The following is an 18349-nucleotide window of genomic DNA, read 5'->3' on the forward strand; positions in this document are numbered from 1 at the left end:
AGTATTATTGTCCCTCAAAAATAGAATTACCATATCGTCCAGCAATTCCATTTCTTGGTCTGTACCTAAAAGAATTGAAAGCAGAGATTTGAACAAATATTTGTACAACGATTTTCATCGCAGCATTATTCATAGTAGCTAAAAGGTGGAAGCAACCCAAGTTTCCATCAACAGATGAATGAATAAACAAAGTGTATGTGTGTATATACCTTTAAAAAGAAGGAAATTTCAACACATACTACAATATGGATGAACCTTGAAGATATTATACTTAGTGAAATAAACTAGTCACAAAAGGACAAAGACTGTATGACTCGACTTATCTGAGATACCTAGAGTAGTCAAATTCATAGAGACAAAGTAAAATGGTGGTCACCAGGGAAAGAGTAAAGCGGAATTATTGTTTAATGGGTACAATTTGCAGTTTTGTGAGATTTTTGTTTTTGTTTTGCGGTACACGGGCCTCTCACTGTTGTGGCCTCTCCCGCTGCAGAGCACAGCCTCTGGACACGCAGGCTCAGCGGCCGTGGCTCACGGGCCCAGCCGCTCCGCGGCATGTGGGATCTTCCCGGACCGGGACATGAACCCGTGTCCCCTGCATCGGCAGGCGGGCTCTCAACCACTGCGCCACCAGGGAAGCCCTTTGTGAGATTTTTAAAACGAGTTCTGGAGATGGATGGTGGTGGTGACTGCACAGCAATGTGAAAGTACTTAATGCCATGAACACTTAAATGTGGTTAAGATGAAAAATGTATGCATTTTACCATAATAACCCCCACTGATGAGCTCTACCTGGGTGTGGCACACTGAGAATCCTGGGGCCTTCCCCTGGTCCATGAGATCATGTTCCATGTCAGGAGAGGCAAGCTGAGAAGACCTCAGGCTACTGCCCTATTCCCTCCATGGAGCACTCAACACCTAGAGTGAGGTTGTCACTCATGGAGAAGCTTACCATTGTCTCCACTGTCAACCCCAGAGATCTGGTGCAGAGATATTATCTGGGGAGAGAAGCAAGCTGTACAACAGATAGTTCCTTATATCTTCCATAAGGAACCAGCTTTATTTGCAGCAGAGCATGGAGAAGTTTAAACCTATGAACACCCTCAAAAACAGTGGACATAGTGGTAAAAGGCAATTGCAAGGAAATTAATTGATCTAATGAAGATACACCCTAGACTGTAGGCTACCTAGTTTATAGGGAAACAGGGTATAAGGCAATTCCTCAGCAAGAGAAGCCTTCCTGTAGTGAGAATAAATATTGAACATTGGCATCAGAAACTTCCCTGGAAGGAGCCACAATTTGATTGGATTAGTCTGTAGAGAATTTATACCCCAGGGCATTGTTGAAAATGCCCTGCCGACTAGTGAAGTTAACAGCTGAGTGTGGTCAGAGTAAGTGTGGAAGAGAGCCCTACCAGTAGCTCTGTCATCGCAGGATGGTTGTGGGCATACCCAAAGCTGCACCTCCCTGAGGAGCAACATTAGTGTGTTAACAGGACTGCAGGGTAGGTGTTGGGAGGGGACATATTAGTTTCCCAGGAGTGCCTTAACAAAGTACCAACAGCTGTATGACTTCAAACAATAGAAATTTATTGTCTCACACTTCTGGAGGCTAAAAGTCTGAAATCAAGGTGTTAGCAGGGGCGTGCAGCTTCTGAATATGCTAGGGAAGTATCTGTTTCTCTCCTAGATTCTGATAACCCCAAACACTCCTTGGCTTGTAGATCCATCACTCTAATCCTCTCTCTGTACATTGTGTTCTCCCCATTATCTTCACAGTATCTTCCCTCTGCCTCTGTTCAAATTTCCCCCTTTTATAAAGACATCAGTCATATTGAATTATGGCTCACCCTAATGATCTCATCTTAACTCAGTTAAATCTGCAAAGACCCTATTTCCATAATCTGAGGTACTGGAGGTTAGAACTTCAACATATCTTCTTTTCGGGGACACTGTTCAACCTGCAATGGGAAAACAGACCTCACTAAAATAATCCAGGTTATCACTAAACAAAATATAAACAAGCAAATAGCAATAACAAGCTCTAGGGAGGAGGGAAGTTCCAGTACCCAGAGTTGCTACAATATATTATCTAAAATCTCTGATTTCCAACAAAAAATTGTGGAACATGTAAAGAAATAGGAAAGTATGACCCATACTCAAGAAAAAAAGCAACAGAAGCTGTCTGTGGGAGGAAGCAAATGTCAAATTTAACAGAGATTTAAAAGAAGCCATTATAAATAGCTTCATGGAATTACAGAAACTATGCTTTAAAGAAGTAAAAGAAGGTATGATCATGTTACATCAAATATCGATAAAGAGACAGAAATTATAAAAAAGAACTGATGGAAATTCTGGAGCTGAAAAGTACAATAATTGAAACTTGTAAAAATTCACTAGAGGAGCTCAACAATGGATTTTAACTGACAGAAGCAAGAATTAGCAAACTAGAAGATAGATCAATAGAGATTATTCAAGACAAACACAGAGTGGGAAAAAAAAGAATGAAGAAAAATGAATAGAGCCATCAAACACCATCAAACACACCAACATATGCATAATGGGAGTAACAGAAGAAGAGAGACACAAAAGGAAAGGAAAAAATATTCAAAAAGATAATGGAAAACACCCCTAATTTAATGAAAAACAATATCCTACATATCCAGGAAACTCAGTGAAGTCCAAGAATGAATGAATGCAGACATATTATAGTAAAAATGCTGAAAGTCAAAGACAAGAAGAAAATCTTAAAAGCAGCAGGAGAAAAACAGTGTGTATCATGTACAAAGGAACCTTAATAAGATTAACAGATAACTTTTCATCAGAAACAATGAGGCCAGAAGGCAGAGGAGAACAAATTTGAAGTTGTTAAAGAAAAAGCTCAACCAAGAATGTTGTATCCAGTAAAGCTATTATTCCAAAATGAAGATGAAATAAAGAGTCTCCAAGATAAACAAAAACTGAAAGAATTTATTGCTTGCAGACCCACCTTACGGGAAATACTAAGGGAAGTTCTTCAGCTTGAAAACAAGTAACTTCAGATGGTAATTCATATCCATACAAAGAACATCAGTGAACACAATTATGTAATTACAACAACTATTATATCATGTAATTAATGCAACTATTAGTGCATTTCCTCCTTTTTTCCCTCTTAACTGATTTGAAAAACGATTATATAAAATAACATGTATATAATGTATTATTGGATCTATGACACAGAAATGTAATATATGTGTTATGTATTTGGCAGTAATAGCACACAGGAGGTGGATGGGAACAAAGCTGTAATGTAAGCAAATGATGACAAAATGAAAAGTAATAATTATGGCTCTGTTTTCTTATATTTTGTAACAGTAATACATGTAATTTACATAAAAATAATACTACAGAGGGGGGAAATAGTGAATAGAGCTATATAGGAGTAATATTTCAATATATTTCTGAAACTAAGCTGATATAAATCCAAAGCTAATTTTGACAAGATGTGTATGTTAAACCCTAGAACAACCATCTAGAAAAACCTCAAAAATATAATGAAAAGATCATTAAAAAATTAAAATGCTACCTTAGAAAATATTCACTCAATGCAGAAAAAAGTAATAAAGGATGAATAGAGAACAAAAAGACATGAGACATATGGAACACATAAAGTAAGATGGGAGATATAAATCCAACTATATTAAGAAAACATTAAATGTAGATAGATTAAACAATCCAAATAAGGGGCATAGATTGTCAGACTGGCTTAATAAACATGATCCAATGATAGGCTGTCTAGAGGAGACACACATTAATTTCAATATTAATTTCAGACCAATATCTCTTATGAATGTGGGTGCAAATATCCTGAACAAAATTCTAGCAAACCAAATCTAACATATAAAAAGAATTATATGCCTGGAGTGCATTAGTCTGCTAAGGCTGCCATAACATAATATCACAGACTGTATGGCCTAAACAGTGTCCTAATCTACTCTTCCTTTAGGGACACTAGTTATATTGGATTAGGACCCACCTTAATGGCCTCATTTTAACTTAATTATCTCTTTAATGTCCCTATCACTAAATACAGTCACATTTAGAGGTACTAGGGGTTAGGGGTTCAACATGTGAATTTTTTGGTGGGGAGAGACAATTCAGCCCATAACAGTTACCAAATGGGATTTATCCCAGGGATGCAAAGTACTTTAACATCTAAAAATCAATGTAATACATCTCATATCAGTAGAATAAAAAGCAATGATCATCTAGATCCAGAAAAAGCACTTTTCAAAATTCAACATCCTTTCATGATAAAAACACTTAATAAACTAGGAGTAGAGGGACTTCCTCAACTTGATAAAGAACACTTATGAAAAATCCACTAATATCAACTCAGTCATGCAACTGGATGCTTTCCTTTTGACATCAGGAACAAGACAAAATTTTCTTGCCACTCTATTCAACATTGTACTGGAGGTTCTAGGTAGGGCAATTAGGGGGGAAAAAAAGGCAACCAAATTGGAAAGGAAAAGATAAATCTCTGTTTGCAGGTGACATAATGTTACATATAGAAACTCCTAAGAAATCTACTAAAAAACTATTAAGACTATTGAATTCCCTGGCGGTCCAGTGGTTAGGACTCAGCACTCTCACTGCAATGGCCCGGGTTCAATGCCTGGTGGGGGAACTAAGATTCTGAAAGCCGTGGCATGGCCAAACAAACGCAAAACAAACAAAAACAAACAAAAATAGAAACTATTAAAACTAATGAATGTATTCTGTTAGGTTGCAGGATACATGGTCAATATACAAATAAAGTGTATTTTTTACACTTGCAATAAACAATTTGAAAATTAAGAAAACAATTTCTTTCACAATAACATCAAAAACAATAAAATACTTAGGAATTAATTTAATAATAGAAGTGACATCATAAGCTCTGAAAACTGTAAAACATTACTGAATGAAATTAAAGATGATCTAAATAAATGGGAAAGCATCCAAAATTTATGAATTGGAAGACTTACCATTATTAAGATGGTGATACTTTCCAATCTGTTCTATAGATTCAACACAGTCCTTATCAGAATCCCAGCAGACTTCCTTGTGCAAATTGACAATTGATTCTAAAATTCATATGGAATTGCTAGGAACCCAGAATAGCCAAAATAGTCCTGAAAAAGGAGACTAAAGTAGGCAGACTCACACTTCCCAATTTCAACATTTACTACAAAGCAACAGAAATCACGATAGTGTGGTACTGATTGGCACAAGGATAGATATACAGATCAATGGAATAGAATTGAGAGTCCAGAAATAGACCCATTACATCTATGGTCAACTGATTTCTGATAAGCGTACCATGACCATTTAAGAGGGAAGGGATAGTCTTCAATAAATGGTGCTGGGATGACTGGATAGCCACATGCAAAAGAATAAAGTTGGACCCTTGCCCCACACCATATAAAAATTAATTCAACATGAATCAAAGACATATGTAACAGTTAAAACTAAAAACTCTTAGAAGAAAACATGGTGGTAAACCTTCATGACCTTGGTTTGGTGAAGGATTCTCAGATATGACACAAAAAATATGAACAACAAAAGAAAAAAAGCCAGATGAATTGAACTTTACCAAAATTAAAAATGTTTGTGCTTCAAAGAACATAATAAAGTAAAAAGTCTACCCACAGAATGGGAGAAAATATTTGCAAACAATATATCTGTTAAGGGATTTGTATCGGGAATATATAAAGAATTACAACTCAATAATAAAAAGACAAAATCCAATTAAAAATTGGGCAAGGGATTTGAATGCTCATTTCTCCAAAGAAGGTATACAAATGGTGAAAAAGCACATGGAAAAATACTTGACATCACTAGTCATCAGAGAAATGCAAATCAAAACCACAGTGTGACCTTTACTTCATACTCAGTAGGATGGCTAGAATCAAAAAGTCAGATGACAAGTGTTGGCAAGGATATCAAGAAATCAGAATACTACTGATAGGAATGTAAAATGTCCTGCCACTTTGGAAAACAGTCTGGTAGTAATTCAGGTGTTTAAACATACTGTTATCATATGACCCTGCAATTCTACATATAGATATATACACCCAAGAGAAATTAAGATATATTTCCAACCCAGAAACTTGTACATGAATGTTTATATCAGTATTATTCATAATAGCCAAAAAGTGGGAACAACACAAATGTCCATCAGTGGACAGATGGCTAAACAAAATGTGGTATACTCATACAGTAGAATATTATTCAACCACAGAAAAGGAATGATGCATGCAACAGCATGGATGAATCTTGAAACCATTATGCTAAATGAAACAAGCCAATCAAAATACCACACACTATGTGATGCCACTCACATGAAAGTCCAGAATAGGGAAATCTATAGAGACATGAAATACCTAAGTGGTTGCCCAGGACTGGGAGGAAGACAAGTGTTAGGGAATCAGAGTTAAAGGATACAGAGTTTCTTCTTGAGGTGATAAAAAATTTCTAAAATTAACTGTGGTGATGATTGCTCATATTTGTGAATACACTCAAAACCGCTGACTTGTACACTTTAAAAGCTATTTAAAAAGATAATTATGCAGATTGTGTGTAACTTTATGCCAATTTTAAATTTTGCAAAACTTGCAAATGAATATAAAATGGAAAGATTCCTTAAAAACTTACATTTTACCAAGAGACAAACAAAAATGAAAATTGGAAGATATTAAAGAAATTAATATGAGTAATTTAAAAATCTTTCTTCAAAGATAATTCCAGGCTCAGATGGTTTCACTAGTGATATATGCCAAACACATAAGGACAAAAACAGAACAGAAGAAATGGGTATACTCCAGAACTCATGTTATGAGGCTAGAAATATCTTGATATCAAAATCTGACTACAACAGTATGAGAAAGAAACATTACAAGTCAATATCTCCAAACATAGATGGAGAAATCCTCAATAAAATGTTAACAAAATTCAATAATAATAAAAAGAGATAGTACATCATGAGCTACATTTATACCAAGAAAGATTGGTTTAACATTTAAAAATCCATTAGTGTAATTCACCACATTCATATATAGCTTAAAGGAAAAAAGCATATGATCATCTCAATACATAAAGTATTTATTTGATAAGATTAAAATTTATTCATGATTTAAAATGTTATGAAACTGGCAATCACAAGGAACTTCCTTAATCTGATTTATAAAATCCTGCAGCACTGGTTGTATTTAATGGTAAAGCATTCCTAAGAAGGATCCACTTCTATCCAACATTCTTGGAAGTCTTAGCCATTTCAATATGGCAAGAAAAAGAAATGAAAAATGTAAGCATTGGAAAGAAAGAAACGAAACACTGAATATTTGTAAATGACACAATTATCTACATGTAAAATTTTAAATCACCTATTAATAATTATCAAATTAATAAGAGTTTAGCAAGGTTATTGGATATCAAAAAAAAACAACCAAGAACAATTATATTTTTATATACCAGCAACACACATTTCAAAAATTACATATTTTTCTAATGATACCATTTATAATAGCACTAAAATGTATTAAGTACTTGTGGATAAATATAACAAAGATGCACATACCTATACTGTAAAAACTATAAAATTTTACCGGGAGACATTAAGCAAGACCCAAACAAATGGAGAGCTAGAACATGTTTATGCATAGAAAGAGTCAGTATTGTAAGTATATCAATTATACCCAAATTTTGATGTATAGATTCTTTGCAATTTCAGTCAAAATCTCAGTTGTTTTTCATTGTATTTTTTTCAGGAACTTGTCAAGGTAAGTCTAAAATTTATATAAAGCTGCTGAAGCTTAGGTATAACCGAGATACTCTTGAATAAGAACTTTGTGGAAGGACTTGCTCTCCTAGATACCAAGTTTTATATAAAGTGTAACATTAACAAAGGTATAGACAGAGAGCCTACAAGTGACTCAGGCACATATAAACACTTGTTTTATAATAAATGTGCACTAGAGAGTAATGGGGAAATAACAGGATTTTCAAAAATTCTTGTTGAGACAATTGGGTATTCACATGGAATAAAAATATATTGGCTTTCTTCCTCATACTATGCACAAAACTCAATTCCGGGTATATTATAGATCTAAACATGAAAAGCAAAAATATCTTCATAATTTCAGGATTGGGAATGGTTTCTTGGATGAGACATCTAAGGCGTAAACCATAAAGGAAAACATGATAAATTTGACTACGCTAAGATGAAGAACTTCTATTCATTAAAAGATACTACAAGGAAAATTCAGCCATAGAGTGAAAGAAGACATTTTCAACACATAAAACAGAAAGGGTTCATAGTCAGAACTTTTAATGAACTCTATCATCAATTTAAAAAAAGACGGAACTCAACAGAAAAGTGTGCAAAGGACTTGTATGGGATATTTTCCTTCAAAAAAAAGGAAGTCAAGATAGGAATAAACACATGAAAAGAAGTTCAATTTCATGAAAATTAAAGTCAAAATGAGATACCTGTATACCTATACCCATACTGGTTTAAATTTCTAAATCTGACAGTGCTAGTTGTTGATGAGAATGTAGAGTAACAGCAACTGTCACAATGCTGGCAATCTTGAAAAGTTTTACAATCAACTTGGAAAACAGTTTGGTGTTATCAGGTTGACTCATCAATTCCACATCTATCTATCCCCTACAGAAATACATTTTCATGTTTAACAGTATGCTTTCACATTAATGTTTATTGAAACAGTTTTCATGATGGCCAAAAACTGGGAAACAATTCAATGTCTGTTAAAAGTAAAAGAGATAGATAAAATAGGATATACTAATCCAACAGACTACAGTCACCAATAAATGAATGAACTATTATACATGCAACAACATGGAGAGATACATAAAAGCATACTGTTGAACAAAAGATGTCAGATAATTCCATTATAATATATGGCTATTTATATAAATTTTAAAAACAGGCAAAACTAAATTACATTGATAAACTTGGTAAATATCAATACTAAGTGCTAACCAAAATCTGGAGCAACCAGAACTCTCATACTTTGTTGGTGGCAACCACTTGGGAAAACCTTTCAGCAGTATCTACTATATGTGAACATATAAATAATCCAATAACCAGGAATTTCACACAGGTATACACCCAACATAAATTCATACAGTATAGTCAGCAAAACACACGTACAACCATCTTCTTAGTGGCATCATTTGTTTTTGTTTTTTTTAAATATATTTATTTATTTATTTTGGCTGCGTTGGGTCTTCATTGCTGCTCGCGGGCTTTCTCTAGTTGCGGCGAGTGGGGACTACTCTTCGTTGCAGTGTGCGGGCTTCTCACTGCAGTGTCTTCTCTTGTTGCGGAGCACAGGCTCTAGGTGCGAGGGTTTCAGTAGTTATGGCACATGGGCTTAGTAGTTGTGGCTCGCGGGCTGTAGAGCTCAGGCTCAGTAGTTGTGGCGCATGGGCTTAGTTGCTCTGCAGTACGTGGGATCTTCCTGGACCAGGGCTGGAACCCATGTCCCCTGCATTGGCAGGTGGATTCTTAACCACTGCACCACCAGGGAAGCCCAGTGGCATCATTTGTAATAGGCAAAAATTTGGAAACTACAGAAATGTCCATGAACAAAATAGATATATAAAATTGTGATATATTCACACAATGGAATATTGTACAACAATGAAAATGAACCATCTACAGCTATACTTAACAATATGAAGAGGTCTCACAAATATAACATTGAAAAAAAGAAACCAGATACCAAGGGTATGTGCTTCATGATTCCATCAAAGTGAAGTTCAAAAACAGGCAAAACTAATCCATGGAGTCAGTATAATCATTACCTTTGGTGGGAGATAGTGACTCTTATGGAAGGAACTTCTGAGATGCTGGTAATTTTCTGTTTCTAAATCTGAATGCTAGGTACCTGGGTGTCTTCTGTTTATGAAAATTTATTAAGGTGTGCATTTATATGTGCACATCTCTATGTATATTTTACTTCAATATAAGTTATAAAAAGTAAGTGCTATTGTTTAGGAATGCATACTTAATAAAACTTTAAAAAGAAGAAAGAAAATAATTACCAAAATCAAGTTAATGATATTCACTGGGGAGGAGGGAGAGGCAGTAAACCAGAAGAAGCAAAAGCCAGGGGAGCTGCTTGTGATCTAGGAGGGGCAAAGTCTCCTAGAGGTTCTATCAATGTTCTAATTTTTTACTTTAGTTATGATTATAAGAACATTTGCTTTGTATTATTTAACTATATGGTTATGTTTTAATTATATTTCTGTATGTGTTAAATTTCATAATTAAAAATATTAAAAATTAACCAAAAACAAATAAGCCAAAAATGTGTAATAACTTGGCTAATGTTTATTAATAAAATGTTAAATGAAAAGTTTTGGTTTTTAAAGCTTATACATAAAAAAATTAAATATACCAAAATATTAACAATCTGAATGAATTATCTTTCTATATTTTTGAATTTTCTCAAAATTAGTATATATTTCTTATATATAGGTAAAAGATGAATAAGACTTTTTAAAAAGTGTATGCCTCAGTTAAGAAACTTTTTAAGCATAAAATCTTTTATCATTCAATTTTTCATGTTTGTCCTATCCTACAAACATTGTATTTATCTTTTTTCTACTATTTTTATCTCTCTTTTTTAGGGCCTATCATTCAGAAACCCTGTCTTTTTTACTTATTTTATTTTAAATAACTATTTTCTACAGGTGACTGATATACATGGAGTTGATGTTACTCCCAGACCTCTTTACCATCCAGATCCATATACTGGTACAGCAAAGCCAAATAAACTATTGACATCACAAGAAGGATCACGTACATCAGACTTTATAGCTTCCTATAGCCTTTATCAGAATACAATAAATCCTAGTACGTTAGGGCAGTTTACAAGGTAGCGTATACTATTCTATGATTCTTTTTTTATATCTTATGTATTTTCATTTAAGTTGCACATATGTAACTTAGATGTCAGTTGTCCCCAGTCTCCCAGCTCTGTTCTCTCATCCTAGTGTGCCACCTCTGTGTTCCTCTCATGTTTTAACTAGATGTAGAGCTTGCATGTCAAGTGTTCCCCTACACTTACACCAAAACATTTGTGAAAAAATATACAGATTTTACTCAAGATTTCCTGAGGAGCCAAAAGATGTGACCTAGCATCACAGACGTGTTTCTTCAGTTTCTTTCATGCTGCAGTTTAGGAGCTTTCCTTTTTTTCCCTCCCTATTCTTCCATACAAATCCTTGTTCTCCTAGGGTTTGATTTCTCTCTTGTTTTATAACTTTTTTTTTGGTAAATGACATGTTTTGCATTTACATATATAGATACTTATATAATTGAAAATTTTTACTGCTTCCAATAGAGAAATGCAGTCTTTGCCATAATAAAACAGTACTCCTAAAACAATCTAAAGATTATGGGGAAATACTTTAGTGTTTAACTTTCAATCTGATAAATTAAAAGTTCCAGATGTTAACTAAGCACGAAATTTTAGGAGAAAATATGCTGCTCTAGAGTCTGCCTCCAAATTAGCATACAGAAGCCATGGGAGTTCTCCGCAAAACAAAGGATATTCCAGTAAACTGAAACCAACCTTTTGGAGGGCAGTTGGAACTATAAATAGAAAGGAAAAAAGTATGTAATATCATGGAGTAATGTTAAGTTTCTATGTTTAAAGGAAATTATTTTTGGATTCTTCAGTGTATTGATTTCCCACAAAGTATATAAATTTTATTTTAAATTAAGTCTTGAGAGGACATTTATCAAATTGAATAAATTGCATTTAATATGGGATTTGAAAAATGAGCAGAAACCTGGTGAAAAATGAAGGGTAGACTACTCCAGGCTGAGGCCCTGAGGTAAGAGAGCTCCATAAGTTTGAGAAACTTAAAAAAAAAAAAGTGGGGGGAGAGAATATTGATAATGAAGATAAGACGGAGAGTCTCGATAGGTAGGCTGTGTTTTGGATTTTTATCCTAAACATACTGTTGAGAATCCGTTGAAGGTCTCTAGGCATAGGTTTGACATGTTTTATTTCTAAAATATATTTAAAATGACTTTTTACTTAAAGAACATTAAATATCAACTCAGTATTTAAAGAACTAGTTTATTTTTATCAACTTCGCTCATATGATTACAGTATATTTGATTTCTCAATCTGATAATGTTTTCATTTATACATTTAATTGCCCATAAAGACATCTAAATAAATAATGTTGTTATTCATTATTAAAGGTCAATTTTAGGAAGCAGTACAGTTTCTAAGTCAAGTACATCCACTACTGAATCAATAGTAGAAGACCTAGAAGAACCATCCTTTAAACGGGAAAGGTTGGCTAGTTTTACAGGTAATGAAAATCCAATCTTTTATTTCAGTAACAGTTCATTATTTCTTTAGCAAATATGCTCATTATTTTTTGGGTGCTTGAGATAGCAGAACTATGGTAATCATTCCCAAATGCTGGCCTGTGCAGTAGCTACATGAGAATTACCAGGGTAATGTTTATATATTTTTTAAAATTCTCAAGTGACTTTCTTGCACCACCAGCCTCAGTAATCACAGACCCTGTTTTTTTTGTTTTTAATTAAAAAAAAATATTTTATTTATTTATTTTTGGTTGCATTGAGTCTTTGTTGCTGTGTGCGGGTTTTCTCTACTTGTGGCGAGCAGGGGCTACTCTTCATTGCGGTGCATGGGCTTCTCATTTCTGTGGCTTCTCTTGTTGCGGAGCACGGGCTCTAGGTGTGCGGGCTCTAGACCACGGACTCAGTAGTTGTGGCACGTGGGCTTAGTTGCTCCCTGGCATGTGGGATTTTCCAGGACCAGGGCTTGAACTTGTATCCCCTGCATTGGCAGGTGGATTCTTAACCACTGCACCACCAGGGAAGTCCCACAGACCCTGTTTTAAAAGAGCTCAGCTTCTAACTCAGGAGACAAATAATTGTGATACACTGTGATCAATGCCATATTAAGACATGTGCAGAATGTGATGGGAGTACTTACAAAGAAAATATTAACTACTGTGAAGTGGAAAACAAAAAATGAGAGAACGTTCATAGAGAACATTATTGACTTTTAAATTGGGTTTCTAAAGATAATTAGTAATTTGTCAGGAGAACAAAAGGAGAGGCCCATTCCAGGCAGAAGATAAAATATGAGGTAATGCAAAGGATTATGCAAGTAAAGTTAAAAGAATGAGGAAATAATGGTTGACCAAAAGTGCTGGAAGAAGTGGGTACTTCCTTGAGGGTCAGGATGTCTTTTCCTCTAAGATGATAATGAGGATTAGTGAAAATATTAATAAGGTTGGAAAAGTGCTTGATGGACTCTTCTATTTGGTGTTAGCATATGTAACAGAATGCTTCTGACAAGTAACAGAATACCCAACTACCATTTTTCCCACATTAAAAGAAGTTAAAGGTAGGTAGCTTTTGGCTTTGCTTTTGTGGCTTAATTGTGTCAGAATCTGGATTGGAAGCTCTGCTCTTTTCGTAAGCCTTTTCTTCTTGTTTCTTGCCTCATGGTCTCATGATATGTGCCCCAGCTCTGGGTATTATATCCACATTAAAAGCAGAAAGAAGGAGAAAGGCAGAAGCACCAGTCACATCTCCCTCATTTATCAGGAAAGTAAACGTTTTCCCAGAAGGCTTCCTTTTTCCTGTATATTTCTGTTTTTATCTCATTGGCCAGAACTGTGTCACATTGACACCACTAGCTTCAAGAGAGGCTGGAAAAGCCAAATATTTTATTTCTCAGCCTGTATTAATGGAAAGAGCCCAGGGAGGGGAGAAAGGCTTAGCAATGAAAACTTAAGCAATTAGCAATGTCTGTTGTAGGAAGATGTGCGTCCTCTCAGGAGGGGACAAAGAATTGAATTATTGTCATAAGCTCCCCCAGCAGTCTCTACATATATTCTTGCCACCCTCCAATTTGTTTTTCCAAACTGTATGCAGAATTGAACCTGCTCTCCTTCTTGGATGGGACTCGAACCCAGCCAAAATTCAGATTGGGACTTGAATCGACAGGATGGGACTTGAACCCATGGAATGGGACTCAAGCCCAGCCACACTTCAGACTGGGGTCCCTGACTTAGGAGGGGACTCAAATCCACTGTCTTTTAATTGAAGCTGCTCACCTGGTGTCAGGACTTACTCAAGCTCAGATTCTTTTATCTCCTTGCAGAAAGAATTCAGCATGAGGCAAAGCGATAGGCAGAGTGAGTTTATTAGCATAGGATACTTGTGAGAGCTACAAGTGGGCAGGCAAGGGAGCACAGCCCTGAGAACAGAGAGCGTTACATTTTTATAATCAAAGAAGAAGTGGGGTGGGAAGAGAAGACCACCTTCTTCCTCAGTTTTGGGTAGACGTCAAGGCTTAAATCACTAGTTCCTCCTTTGACCCTGTATGGTCTAATGGGGACGGTCATGATGCTCTTTAAATATGTATATTAGCAGAAGGGTGGTGACATATACTAATATATGGTAATTCATCTCAGGTTTTGGTATAATGTCCCCTTTCACCTACTTTCTTTCCTTTTTCACCTATATTTCTGTCTTGCAGAAATGCTACTCTTCAAGGACTACTAACTCCCTGATTTCATGTAACAAGATTCAGACCGTATATCTATTGTGTTTTAACAATGACGTTTGTGGCTTGAGTGTGCCTGGTGCTTGGATGCACCTGGTCTTTCTCGTCAAGGTAGTGTAGATTGTTGCTAGGTTACTAGATTCTTTTCTTGAGTGGTCAATAGTTTACAACAGTCTCCCCAAACTCCCTTAAAATTCTCTTTCTGTCTTTAATCCCCTAGTGGGATTTCTAAGCCAACTAATTATCCTACTGTATCCCTATTAGAATGATCTTTTTAATAACACAATCTAATCACATTCTCCCTGCTTAAAGCCCTCCAATGGATTTGCATTCCTCTTAAGATAAAGAAGAAAATTTTTATGTAGTGATTTGCCTTGAGGTCTACCTCTATTTGTCTACATCAAAAACAAACAAACAAACAAACGTAACAAAACTTCACCTCCAGAAGCCTTGAAGAATAATATAGATGTTTATATCGTCTTGGCCTGCTGGTGAATTCTAACTACAAAGTCAAGTCTCTAAACTGAGTCACACCCAAAGAATTCTACTTCTACCACCTGGTAGATTAGTATTTCTCAGTCTTGACTGCACATTAACATAATCTGGTATACCTTTTATTTTTTATTTTTATTTCTGGCTGCGTTGGGTCTTCGTTGCTGCACGTGGGCTTTCTCTAGTTGTGGCGTGCCGGGCTATTCTTTGTTGCAGTGCGTGGGCTTCTCATTGCTGTGGCTTCTCTTGTTGCGGAGCACGTGCATGGCACCTAGTCATGGTAGTCGTGGCACGCGAGCTCAGTAGTTGTGGCTTGCAGGCTGTAGAGCGCAGGCTCAGTAGTTGTGGTGCACAGGCTTAGTTGCTCCATGGCATGTGGGATCTTCCTGGACCAGGGCTCAAACCCGTGTCCCCTGCATTGGCAGGCGGATTCTTTTTTTTTTTTTAAACACCTTTATTCGGGTATAATTGCTTTACAGTGTTGTATTAGTTTCTGCAGTGTAACAAAGTGAATCAGCTATATGAGTACGTATATCCCCATATCACCTCCTTCTTGCCTCTCCCTCCCACCCTCCTTATCCGACCCCTCTAGGTGGTCGCAAAGCACCGAGCTGATCTCCCTGTTCCATGCAGCTGCTTCCCACTAGCTATCTATTTTACATTTGGTAGTGTATGTATGTCAGTGCTACTGTCTTACTTCGTCCTAGCTTACCCTTCCCCCTCCTGTGTCCTCAAGTCCATTCTCTACGTCTGTGTCTTTATTCCTGTCCTGGCAAGTGGATTCTTAACTACTGCGCCACTAGGGAAGTCCCCTATTAGGTTCTATCTACTGTAAGATCATTCATATTTATAATTAGCATATCTGTGCCATAATGCTACTTTAAGGTATATGTAACTAAATCATAGATGAAGATCTGGTGGTCTTAAAGAAAGAAAGTTTAGAGAATCAAGAACCAAAATTTAGGGGCTTCCCTGGTGGCGCAGTGGTTGAGAGTCCGCCTGCCGATGCAGGGGACACGGGTTCGTGCCCCGGTCCGGGAAGATCCCACATGCCGCGGAGCAGCTGGGCCCGTGAGCCATGGCTGCTGAGCCTGCGCGTCCGGAGCCTGTGCTCCGCAACGGGAGAGGCCACAACAGTGAGAGGCCTGCATACCACAAAAAAAAAGAAAAAAAAAAAAGAACCAAAATTTCTAGTCTCAAAACTGCCAGTATTCCTGTGTGACCTTAAACTTCTCACTTAGCCTCTCTGTTTCTCATTTTCTTCACTGATAAAACGAACAGTTTGAACTAGATATATCTCCAGTTGTGTCCATATGGGTAATTCATTTACTTTTTCACTTACCTTATATCTACCTTAGCTAGATTTGCTTATATAAATCATCTCTCCCTCATATTTTATTTTATTTTTAATTTTTATTTATTTAATTTTTTGCGGTATGAGGGCCCTTCACTGCTGTGGCCTCTCCCGTTGCGGAGCACAGGCTCTGGACGCGCAGGCTCAGCGGCCATGGCTCACGGGCCCAGCCGCTCCTTAGCATGTGGGATCCTCCCGGTCCGGGGCACGAACCCGTGTCCCCTGCATCAGCAGGCGGACTCTCAACCACTGCACCACCAGGGAAGCCCTCTCCCTCATATTTTAAATTTATTGCATAAATAATAAAAATTAAAGAACATCTTTTAAAAGAAGAATCATCCAATACTGTAAAGCATTAGCAATTAAAAATTTTGTTTCCTCAGCTTCTCCGTATGCATAAGTATTTTAATTGTTATAACCATAGCGTGGGTTTTGTCCTGGATTATTCTGTGACTTTACATTTTATCACAAACATTTTCATATGTTTTTAATGTCATATTTAATTACTAGTTAATATTCATAGATGAGTATACTATTATTTATTTAGCCATTCCAAATGTTGATGATTGGTTTGTGAAATTAGTAGCTTATAGTTTTCTTAGGTTATAAGGAGAGTGTTTTTCTCAGGCTTTGGGCCTTCTTAAGGAGACTGAGCCTTAATCTCTGGAAAGTGTATACCCTTAAGTCTTGTTTTCCTAAAGCTTTTCAAGCTTTACCCATGTCAAAGCCTCAGGTATCCCTGCTTCACACGCTGTTTTTAACAGAAAACATTGAACTCTGACCTATATACCGTGTCATGGCTCTTTATTACCCATACAACCAAGTCCAAACTCTCTAGCCCTGACACTCCATCCTCAGTGAAATTTTTCAAGAATCTGGGACTTCTGACGAGACTACAGGCTTGAGGCTAACCCTTTTCAGTGTATGTTTTGCATGGATATTGAGCCTCTTTTTCTGCTATATTTAACCACAACTTTCACTGGAGAGTCTTTTTAGCTCTTGGTGAAGATGATTAGAGGTGAGCTGTAATCTAAATCAAAAGTCAACCAGTAAGAAGGACAAACAGAATAAAAGGCTGTTGTAGATATAGACTAGAAATTAGCTTCAGGGCTCAGAGAAGGGTTGCATATTATCTGGGAAATACACTTGCCCATATGTCTCTTGAGTTGTATCAATAGTTGTTCACCCCAATCTCCCTGTTAATATTATAGGATAGATGTAATGGGATGCCCTTGTAGTCATGACTAGACATTTGAGATTGGAGTAGGCTTGATGTATCAGCAACAGAGATGGTTTATGAGCCATAGGATCCAGTTTGGCTTCAGAGGGATTAAATGGACTACATCTCAAAACATGGCCTATTCCTGGACAGTGTAATGCCACCTGCAATGTATGACTCGTCATGGTATTTTGATGAAATGAAAATTAAAAATAACAATTAGTAAATGATTTTTATTAAGTCATGTATTTTAGATTTACAAGTTATTAGGGCAACACCTGGAAAAATTGTAACAAAAGAAGACCTGGAGAAGACCATAGAGATAATACTCACAGAGACAGAAACGATGAACTTTTTTAACCTACCAACAGTCATGGTTTCTGTAGAATCTGAAGAAGCTGAGAAAGTAAGGTATGTATTGTTCAGTTGTTTACACTGCTTTTGTAATTTAAATGCTAAATCAGAGGCTCTTATCCTTGTTTCTGTCTTTGGGGATTTCTGGATAAACACTGGTGGTATATGTGCCTGGTGAAATAGTATATAAACTTACATATGTGCCTCATGAAATTACATGTAAAGTGTTTATGCTGTATGTTTTTCCTAGAAGAGGAACCCATAGCTTTACCATATTCTTTAAAAAGTAGGTGAGCTACTAAGTTA

The 18349-nt window shown here is 36.3% G+C and overlaps 1 protein-coding gene across 1 annotated transcript in view; it reads left to right on the forward strand.

Annotated features, from left to right (window-relative positions):
* Positions 1-18349, forward strand: part of DNAI4 (dynein axonemal intermediate chain 4) — a gene marked incomplete at its 5' end in the record, with an annotated part of 123748 nt that overhangs the window by 12765 nt on the left and 92634 nt on the right. Inside the window, 3 exon segments of the mRNA XM_082863468.1 lie at positions 10747-10931; positions 12272-12384; positions 17944-18100. Coding sequence (XP_082719594.1) covers positions 10747-10931; positions 12272-12384; positions 17944-18100 — 455 coding nt within the window.

This window comes from Leucopleurus acutus (assembly GCF_964270905.1).
Source record: "Leucopleurus acutus genome assembly, chromosome: 2".
Taxonomy (NCBI): domain Eukaryota; kingdom Metazoa; phylum Chordata; class Mammalia; order Artiodactyla; family Delphinidae; genus Leucopleurus; species Leucopleurus acutus.